Here is an 11330-nt window from a genome sequence, read left to right on the forward strand (position 1 = left end):
TGTCCCTGAACATCTGTCAATATTATATCTACAAAAACCTAGATACTGGGAAGTATTGGGGCTTGTTCAGCAATACTCTGAATGCTTTCATGGATAGAAAGCAAACATTTATTATGTTTATTAAAATTACATAGAGATTTCTTTTGGAATAATAGGGATTATTATGTTGATTATTTTATAAACAGTATTTCAATTGTATAATTTTTTTATTTTTTAAAGAAAGTACACAAAATTCCGTGGCAACTAATTGTTTTATATTACAAAAACTACTTAATCCTGAAGTTTTCCTGTGTTCTATATTGGCACTTTGATTTATCATTGTCACTAAATATTTTTGTTCTGTCTCTCTCTCAAGGATATATTCTCAGTTGCTACACTGGATGATCACTATTGATTAAAAGCAGCACAAAAAACTCTGCACCCAGCTATACCGGCTGATTCTCCAGTTTAGAAAATACAATTCCTACCTTTGTGCAAACATGGAAGCACAACAGAACAAGCTTGAATTCTTCCACAAGCTGGGCTATAACAAGAAGGAAGTGTGCAAAGTGCTGGAGAAATTAGGCCAAGAGGCTTCAGAGAATGATCTGCTGCAAGAATTGATTCACATGGGGAGGAGACCTCATGAGAGTGAGAATGGGACACCCTGTCTTCATCCCAGTCTTGCTGCCCATGGAACATATGGGCCCTTGCCATTTCCCCAGGGCTCTACTGAGGAACCACGTGAGACATCCGGTCACCTGAGACCTATTGTAATCGATGGGAGCAACGTCGCAATGAGGCAAGCATTTAAGTATTTAAGATGGAATACTTAAAATATGGTGAATGCAGTTGTGTGTTCTGGGGATGGCCACTCCTATTTTCAGGAAGGCATAGTATTAAGTGGGTAACTGTGTTGCATTTGAACTTTTATAACATAAAAGTTCTTCTCTGACATATTTGAGCTACAACAGCAGGGGTATATGCTACATCCAAAGAGGGATTTCATGTGTGAACTGATCCTATTTGAATTGTAGCTGGTGGAAAGCAAAGGAGATTAACTATGTATACACACAAAAAAGCTCTTTTCAAAATCCACATGTGCAAGCTGACAGGCATCCCATCTTACGGAGGTCTGCACCCAAGGCCAACTACTGTGCTGCTGTGGGTTTCATTACAAAATCATACCTGCCAGGAGAAGATAAGAATTCTTAAATTATGACAACAGACTTCACTCTTTTGCGGACTTCCTGATGATAAAAACCAAAGGGTGGTGAGTGGCACAGGAAAGAGGCTGTAGAGTTTGTGGCCTCACATTTAAAAGAAATGGGGGAGGGGCCATATATGGGGAAATAAAAAATAATGAACAGTGCATGAATGCACACACACCGCTCCGCTGAGCACAAACCTGTCTTTCCCAATCAGGTGCCCTCCAGCAGGACTGAACTGCAAGTTCCGGCACAATTTATTTTTGTTAAGCTTTTTTATCACCCTGCCTGTAGACTGAATGGTTTCACAAAGCTTAGCAGTCCCTTAGCAACCATCTGGTCTTGGTTTAGCCTTTTCTAAGGCTAACCCTCAATCTATTTTCTACAGTAGTTCCTGAATTATGTAGGCAGTATGCCAGGCTCCTTCCTTGGATTGGCATAATAGTTAAAGTTGTAATTGAAATTATTCAACCCCCATTGCAAATCAGATTGATTGTCAAAATGTATGGACTTTCAGCTGTTTGCAATGAACAAATCAAACAAAAGCAATTGAAATAGCTCAACACAACAAATGCTTCAAGTGGTGTCCCCAAATTCAACTGAAAATGCAACTTATCATGACTTCTCCAGTCTCAAAATTATTCAACCCCTTCATGGCAAGCATCTTCAGGGCTTAGTAGAGCACCCTTTTGCTGTTATGACCTGCTGCAAAGGAGATGCATAGCCAGACACCAGCTTCCAGCAGCATTCCTGAGGAATCTTAGCCCATTCCTCATGAGTAATGGCCTCCAGTTCAGTAATATTCTTGGGTTTGTGTGCTGCAACTGCCTTCTTCAAATCCCACCAGAGATTTCCTATGGGGTTCAAGTCAGGTGACTGTGATGGCCACTGTAGAATCCTCCAGGACTTCTTCTGCATCCAAACCTTAGTGGAATTTGAGGTATGCTTGGGATCATTGTCCTGTTGGAAGGTCCAATGACGCCCAAGCTTCAGCTTCCTTACAGACGGCATGATGTTTTCTCCTAGGATTTCCTGATACTTCAATGAATCCATCTTGCCGTCCACACGCTGCAGGTTTCCAGCGCCAGAGGATACAAAGCAGCCCCAGAGCTTCACCAAGCCACCACCATGCTTAACTGTAGGCAGAGTGTTCTTTTCAGCGTATGCTTCATTCTTCTTCCTCCAGACATACCGCTGATACATCAGGCCAAAAAGTTCAAGTTTTGTTTCATCGCTCCACAGAACAGAATCCCAAAACTTCTGTGGCTTAGTTATATGATTTTGAGCATATTGGAGCCGACTTTTCTTGTGCTTTTGGGTCAGTAGCGGTGTATGTCTTGGAGTTCTGGCATGGAAACCTTCTGTGTTTAGTATGTGCCTTACTGTGCTCACTGAAACCTCAGTGCCTGTTGCCACCAAGTCTTGCTGCAGGTCTTTTGCAGTCACTCAAGGGTTTCTCTCAACCCGCCTTCTCAGAAATCTGGTTGCAGCCATTGACAGCTTCCTTCTTCTGCCCCGTCCAGGTAGTGTAACCACTGTCCCTTTAACTTTGAACTGGCGAACTATGCTTCCAACGATGTCTCTAGGAACATTCAGTGCCTTCGCTATCTTTGTGTATCCTGTTCCTTGTTTGTGAAGGGCGATGATCTCTTCTCTTACCTTTTTGGACCATTCTTTTGACTTAGCCATACTTCTAACAAGCAGTCAAACGTGACACTCAGCAAACCCCTAGCCAGTTCAGGTATTTCATGTGTTCCAGCTCAAGCACACCTGGTGCAACTAATGAAGCCCTTAATTAGTTGCATCAGGTGTGCTCGAGACAACACCTGTTTTGCAACTGAATGTGTGCTGTTGTGACGGATTCTATTCAGGGGGTTGAATAATGTTGAGACTGGAGAAGTCATTATAAATTGCATTTTCAGTTGAATTTGGGGACACCACTTGAAGCATTTGTTGTGTTGAGCTATTTCAATTGCTTTTGTTTGATTTGTTCATTGCAAACAGCTGAAAGTCTGTACATTTTGACAATCAACCTGATTTACAGTGGGGGCTGAATAATTTCAATTACAACTGTGTATGTGTCCTTGATGTACTCTTGAGCAGTCTTTCTCAAGATGTGTGGACTTCAACTCCTAGAATTCCCCAGCCAGCCATGCTGGCTGGGGAATTCTGGGAATTGAAGTCCACACATCTTAAAGTTGCCAAGTTTGAGAAACACTGCTAGATTAACTTTTTTGTTTACAACATTACTGGCTTTTAATTTTTCTGTTTGCTTTTATGATAGAGTTTTAAATTTTTGTACATGGCTTTTGTACATAGGCAGCTTTTATAAATTGAAATAATAGTATTAATAAGAACCTGGCACCTGCCAGACTTGTTGGACTGTGATTCTCATAATCTCCCACCAGCGAGATCCCATCTGCTGGGAATTATGTGAGTGGTAGCCCAACTGTTCTAGTGGCATCAGATGAGTAATGCTGTTCACCTCATCAAGAGATTGCTAAAAGTTGGAGTAATTACTCCTGACTTACCTCTTTAACCTGCATAGGGGATTCATACAAGTAGCTGCTCTCCCTTCTGAGTGGAGTCCACAGTTCCTCAGGAAAATGCAGTGACCTGTGTGTTAGAGTCAACAAGGATTTTACAATTCTTATTAAACCACCCAGAACAAACAACCCTGGAGGGGATATCAGGAGCAAGCAAGATGTATCTAACAGAGCAATTATAACAATGCTAGTGTAAATAAGCTTTTATGTTTAGCAATCAAAAAGCTCTGTGAATTTGCCTATGAATGTACAAAAACATTGTTGGTAAAACTGAAGTAAATGAAAATCACTTTGTTTGATACCAGCCTTCTCTAACCAATGGTTAACTTACAACTCAAATAATGACTACTGCTCTGTATTGGAAATTGTGTTAAGATAATGAGTTTGTGTCCATAAACAAACAGCATACTTCTAGTTACTTTGCACATCAAAATCACCATAAAGTTTCAGTAGAATTAAACCCAGATATGATACCATTACCTTCTGATAACCTAGGAATGGATTTCATCCATCACAAATCTGTGTGCATCTCTCTCTTCGTCCATGTCATAGGAATTTGGAGTTCCAGCTGGACTGTAGAAGAGAATTTTTTTCTAGTTTATGGAGATGTACACTGAAATATGTAAACAACAGGAATTTGCTGCACAATTGGAAAAAAAATTAAAACATATAATGCTCAGCTAGGTGGCAGCACCTAAACAAGGTTCAATCTAGTTTCTGTTTGGACAGTCTAGCCCTATAAACACCTCAGAAGCCAGCAATGGCAAACTATTTTCATATTTTTGCCAAGAAAACTACATCAACATGTCCTTGAAGCTATCAGAAATCAAACTTGACTTGAAGGGAAATTTCCTCTGTAACGTTTAATAGAAGCAGTATCTATTATCCAGAATATTCAAAGTAGAGATAGCATCATCAGCTGACTCTAGGATTTTTGAACAGATGTTTTTATGTATAGAAGAAACTAAATAGATTTACTATGTAATTGTGATACAGCTAAAATTATTGTCTGCTTGGTTAGATTCCATGAAGAGAAGAAAAACTAAGAAAAAAATCCTGCCTCCCCTCTTTTGTTACAGGTTCATGATCTATGTTGAGATAGATCTATATCTCATTCAAAATCTTTATTATTCTGCTCTTTCCATGTGTTGCCCTAGCATAACATTCAAAACCCAAGGGTAGACCTCATCTTGAAATGGTTATGTGTCTGATAGATCTAGATACTTAGAAACTATGTAGAAACTCTACTTCATGCAGAATACACACCTTATGTATTCCCTGTTACTTGTAAAGGTAAATATCTTCAGGCTAAAAGGAATTTTAATGCTAACAGTTTGATTTCAGGCAAAATTCAAAAGGCTGATTTTCGTAAGGTGACACCTGAGTGGTTGAAACATCACTCTTTTTATAGAAGTCTGCCAGGCATCTAAGAACTTTATAGGGGTTGATCAGATCAGATCCTGAACATTGTACATCTTGTTCACAGTTGCCTTGCTAGCTCCAAATACTTCCTATCCTTCTCCTAACAACTGGCCCGCATCTAGATACATTTCTGGGTCAGTAGAATGTGAAATAATATCCAGTTTTGAATTATTCTTCCCAACAGCTTCGTAACAAAAAGGATTTGGAAGGGGAATAGACAAAGGTAACAGTCTTCTCTCCTCACCTTGCTTTTAAAAGATAGATCTACAAAATGTCATTGATGTTAAGGGCAGGAAAAGTCTGATATGTAGTACATCAGACATACTTTGCTTTTTCTAGAACTGAAAGCCCATCCATCAGAATCAACACTGAAAGCACACAACAGTTAGAAAAAGAAATGCTTGTAGACACATCCTGAGAAATGGTTTTCAGTATAGAATGAAATTCTATAAATTCATATTCTTTTCTTTTTAAAGAAAAGTCCATTCCCACTTGCCAGGAATTTTAGCTCCTAGGCACAAGAGCTCACTTAAATTCAGCAGATGATATGTGGCAGAAACCATTAAAAAGTACTGAAACTTGCTAACACTCAAAAATACTTTCCATTTTTTTCCCAGTCATGGAAACAAGGAAGTGTTTTCATGCTTAGGAATTCAGCTGGTGGTAGACTGGTTCAAACAAAGAGGTCACCAGTACATCAAAGTTTTCGTTCCATCTTGGAGAAAGGAACAATCTCGATTTGATACCCCTGTTACAGGTACGAATAGATCCAACAGATTTTCAATATGAAGTATTAGTTTCCAGTAACAGATGATTCATACTGCAATAAATGAGATTAAATATTAAGTACAGAAGCATAAGGCAGATAAGAACAATCAGAACCACACTTAATCAGTTTTTGCTATAGCCACTGGTTTTCAAATATTTAAATAACCTTCCTTTAAGTTCTTATTTTTGTCAAAGAGGCTGAATCCCAACAGCTAGGTTATGTTTTTTATTTTATCAATAACTATGACTTCAACAAACTAGCAATCCTTTTTTTTTTCTTTTGCATTGATAGCAGTAATATCTAGAATTCAGATTTTCATAGACTCTGGCATAAATGGATTACCTAACAATTCATGCTCACAATTAGAGAGAGATTTTAACATCTCATGCTTATAAGATACATTTAAAATAAAAGCGGACTTCAAAGTATCATGGCAATGTGTCTAGAATATTCTATAAATATTACACTGTAAAGGAAGTGTAGTACAATGTTCCTTGTTGTAAGCACCACTAGTATTTGTCTGTTTATAGTGGAATCTTACATAATTTTCTCAAGAGCTTCTGTTAAGCAGTATTTCACTTACCACCTCACTGAAATGCTATTTAGGGACAACAAATTACTTTTTATATCCATATTCATGATCTTCAGCTGTATCTGCACTTCTGTACCCAATGGCAATTTAATTTGTAAAATTTCTAGGCTGCTCAGCTCCCAGATGTGAGAATGAATTGTTAAATAATCATGGATCCCAATCCAACCTCAAGTCTTGAGTACATAACTGATAGCTTATTGGTTCAGTTTATAAAATAAACATAACAAGCAATGTTTAAACAGACAGGGAATGTGTGATCCTTCAAATGTTGCTGAACTTCTAGCATCTCTCATAACTGGCCAGGTTGGCTACAACTTATATTCACCAACATCTGGGAGACCACAATTTATCAGGTAACTTACATTTCAGTTCAGTTCCATCCTAATTAAATGGAAAGCATTAGGGTTCATTCCAAACTAAATGAGCACTTCATTTGTGTTTTATAAATACATGAACTTGACAGATGAAAACTTTACGAACAGTTTTTGATTCCTTGTGCAATGCTGATATTTTGAAGCCCATTTTCCAATTCTGCATGCAAGTTTTCTGTATGTGTGTGTTTACTAATATTTGTTCGTTTTCCTGTCTCATTTTTACTTTTAGATCAGCATATCCTTGAAAGCCTTGCAAAGCAAGCAATTCTTGTCTATACACCATCCCGCAACATAAAGGGCAAAAGAATGATGTGCTACGATGATCGCTACATTGTTAAATTGGCCTATGAGCAAGATGGGGTCATTGTTTCCAATGACAACTTTCGAGATCTGCAGAATGAAAACCCTGAGTGGAAATGGTTCATTGAGCAGCGACTGCTGATGTATTCTTTTGTCAATGACAAGTAAGAGTCTGGTATATGCGCAAACCAGATTTCTAACTGAACTCTAACATTAAAAAGTGCAAATTTCAAGGAGCAAGATCTTAAGTTTAAAATCCACAAGCAGAAGCATGACAAAGCAGAGTTCCACCCAGATTGCTCCTCCTGATGAAAGGAATTGTTTTTGCCAAAGTCCTGTCTAAACTTTGCTGTCCCCATCTGGTTCTAGACTGTTAGGGACTGCAAGGAGCTGGTGGATTGGTGAAGATTTCTAATCCTGTTCAGCCAGTGGAGAAGCTCCAATGGGCCAAAAACCTTCTGCAGATAGAAGATACTTTTCTTTCTGCTGAGGTTTTTGCTGAATCCATCAGAGGGCATGTATAAGAGGAAATAAGTATCTTTTGGACTTCTATTTGCTACCATAAATAAATATATGTATAATTTGCAAAATAGGCAGAGACCGTGGCTATAGTAAACATTTACTCAAATGCATGTTGCCTTTTCCATGCAGCTGGGACATAAGTTTTCTGCTGTGCATGTGTTCTCTCATTTTTACCCACATAGCAGCCTTATAAGGTGAGTTGGGCTGACAGAAGTGACCCTCTCACCTAAAATCACCCTGGCAGCTCAAGATTGAGTAGGAACTTGAATTGAGTTTCCCCAATGCTAATCAATATTTAATAAGTGTATTATAATGAGTTATCAGTACTGTACTGGTTTTCAAAGGTGCTATCTTAAAGAAACTATTCTAACTTGCCTGCCAAGGCAGAGCACGCAGAAATTAGGCATCGAGCAAACTAGGCAGATTTAGCTCACATATATTTTGATGGGAGTGGTCACTAACTGGGTTTAATATACAATCTACACCTATAGCTTCAAAGGGTTTGCCCTGTACAGATTTGCTGTTGGTTTCTGAAGTTCTCATTTATGACAGCTTTAGAAACATTCAAACATATAAAACATGTTTGGGAGTTCACATGTATATTGCAGGTATTTTTCTATGAGGACATTGATTTGAATACTGAATTAAAGATATATTTAGCATCTATGCTGTGAACTTCAGCACATTTCAGAAAACTATGAGAATGTTCATTCAGTACATTCTGTTATTACTTATTTTTAGATTCATGCCACCTGATGATCCTTTAGGCCGACACGGACCTTCTCTTGACAATTTTCTTAGCAAAAAAACCCTTTTCTCTGAATCAAAATGGCAGCTCTGTCCTTATGGTAAGTTTTGTTCAATGCTGAATCCATTAAGTTTGCCAAATTTACTGTGAAACCAGTTACAGAAAGAGCAAGACTAAAACACTGGCTTTTCTAGTCAATAGCTTGTGATAAATCTGCACATTATTTGCATATTCATATATTTACATTTCTTCAGCACCTGGAACCCACAAATCTTTCCAAAGAGCAAGCACCCACCTTATCAAAAATTATACACTAAAAAAAGCCCCAAAAGTTCCAGGTTTCAGTTTGGCCAAGCCACAACCCTCCCAGAATGGTTTGGCTGAACTTCTAGGCCACATATGTTTTCTGCATGAAACAAAACACATTTTCCATTTTATGCACACCTCTAGACATGCCCATGGAGTCACAGAGTGAACCTCAAAAGAAATATCTTCAGTTATCCATTGCTGCTGCTTTTTTGTTCTATGTAGTGAACTTCACCATACAGAGGTAGGAATTTGGGCATACCAATTATTAGGCAAGACATTTTTATAAGTTTCTGTGTATCTTGTCAGGGAAAATATATCAAAAGAATATTATGGTAGTATAATTTCAGACTTCACTATGTTGCACTCTCTTTTGCACAGTGGGAATTAGTAAATAGTGCAAAAAAAAAACACCACCCACCCTCTATGCCACATTGTTTCTTCTATCGTCAACTATTACAACCTCATATAAGAGGAGCTTGCAATTATGGCAGTGACAAGAACAACGGTTGGTGTGTTTTGCTAATCCAATGGCAAAGTAATATTCTCAAGTAAGCCAAAGATATATCTTCCCCAAAAATACATTATCTTTTCTCTCGACATTATTCTGTACTTGTATAAAATCAAAGTACCTAAAAAGATGGTTTTTATAAAATTAAAAAGCGTAAGATGCTCCTATCTGCTTTCATGCCCCACTGATACTAGCTAATTATCTAGTCATTTTACTTTCCACAGGCAAAAAATGCACATATGGCATCAAGTGCAAATTTTACCACCCAGAAAGGTTGAGCTGGGACCATCTCTCTGTAGCTGATGAACTCCGGGCCAAAGCAAAAACCTGCTCATTCAGTCAGAAGACTGAAGAAGAAAAGATGGGAACAAAACCCATGAAGAACAAGAGTGGGCATCCAGCAACTCTATATAGTCCTAGAAGTGCTATTAACAGCAGAAGCAACACAGCACTCAGCTCAGAAATAGTTCACACCAGCATCCCACAACAAAGAGGAGAGTACCACATGGCTTCAGCAAACAACTGGACAAACACGTATCAGGACGACCACCAGGCTCCACTGAATTTACTACAACACAGTCAAACAGGATATGCAGCAGCACTGTCTGAGCACTTCACTGCATCTTCTCTAACTTACTCTGGAAATACACTTGGAGGACCTGTAAAATATGAAGCCCTAGTAAGTGAGCCTCCTAGGGATCATTATCGCAGATACAGCCAAGGTCCACTTTTGTCTCATCACAGCCTGTGCTTGGACTGTCCATGTTTACAAATCTGTAACTTCCAAGGATGTTGCAGAAAACAGGCATCAGCAACACAGGCCTTACAAACACCTTCCTTTTTGGCAAGGCAAATCTCAAAGGCCCAGCCCAAGGAAGAATGGGATTCTATAGATTCTTCAGCTGAGACATTTTCATATAGCAAATATGGAGATATGCATTATCTTGGACATTTGCAAGCCAGACCTTCTGACCAATTATTTTTGTTGAATTCCAGCTCACTCAGAGCAGACAGTCGCGGCATATATCCTTCTGGTATGGAGTCTCAGCAGAATTTGGCTCCAAATCCCTTTTCTAAAGAGCAAGCAAATATCCAGCAACCTCCAAGCTTTACGTTCCCATACCATCCGAAAAGCCAAGCCTCAACCTCTTCCAACACAGACATAATGAGAAATTTAATACCATTAGCTCAGAAGTATGGGAACCTACATGGTAGATTCCCTAACAGAAAACCATGGTAAGGCTTTTCTCATGTCTTAGTTAAACATGGTAAACTTCAGCAAATCATCTGGTGAGAACAGATGCAGATATCTGCACACAAACACGCACCCTTTATTTTTTTCCCTGGGTTTCAAATATTTATGCCTTCTGTCTTGCCACCCCCGGAAACAACATCCTAACTTTCAATCCATTAAGCCAATTTATATTCTTTGGATCCCTCCTACATACGCTTCCCACAAACATCCTCCTAGATGACTTCAGCTTCATATATTTGTTTCCATTTAACCACTCCCCAACAATTTCTCATTCTTTTATCAAACCATGAGAAGTTTTTTTGTCTATGTTTGGTTAGAGTTTCTGTTTAACAAGCTTATTCTAGTCTCAAGTCAAAGTTAACTTCTGGTGGCTACATGGATACGGCCACGTAGTTTTGTAGTTTCCTTGGCAACAATACAACAAAAATATAGGAGTTATTTGCAATTTTCTTCTTCCAGGAGTATTTCCAACAGGCCTGGGATTTCCTGGTGGTCTCCCATCCAGGGCTGCCACTGCTGAGCCTTTCAGAGATCAGCCAAGTTCAGTAAGAGACTGCCAGCTGCTGTGACATGCTAGTCTTGCAGCAGTAAGGCAAAGGCAAGAATGACAACAGTGTTCTCCCAAACACCAAGGGATACATATTCAGTAATTTTGACTAGCTGGATCTCTAGTTTTCAGGTTTACGGATGCACACCTATTTTTATATCTCCTTTCCTTAATAACCAACAGAGAAAATAAGCCCTCAAGTGACATCTATATGTTCAAGTTTTTCCCTCCCAATTTTGGTTGGTGCATTA

The 11330-nt window shown here is 38.8% G+C and overlaps 1 protein-coding gene across 1 annotated transcript; it reads left to right on the forward strand.

Annotated features, from left to right (window-relative positions):
• Positions 1 to 367: 367 nt before the first annotated feature.
• Positions 368 to 10517, forward strand: ZC3H12D (zinc finger CCCH-type containing 12D). Its single transcript, XM_063293964.1, has 5 exons — positions 368 to 781; positions 5773 to 5912; positions 7120 to 7354; positions 8454 to 8560; positions 9502 to 10517. The coding sequence occupies exons 1-5, from the start codon at positions 480 to 482 to the stop codon at positions 10515 to 10517; spliced, it is 1800 nt and encodes a 599-aa protein (XP_063150034.1). The 5' UTR covers positions 368 to 479.
• The last annotated feature ends 813 nt before the right edge of the window (positions 10518 to 11330 follow it).

Source organism: Candoia aspera, chromosome 1 (assembly GCF_035149785.1).
Source record: "Candoia aspera isolate rCanAsp1 chromosome 1, rCanAsp1.hap2, whole genome shotgun sequence".
NCBI classification, from domain to species: Eukaryota; Metazoa; Chordata; class Lepidosauria; order Squamata; family Boidae; genus Candoia; species Candoia aspera.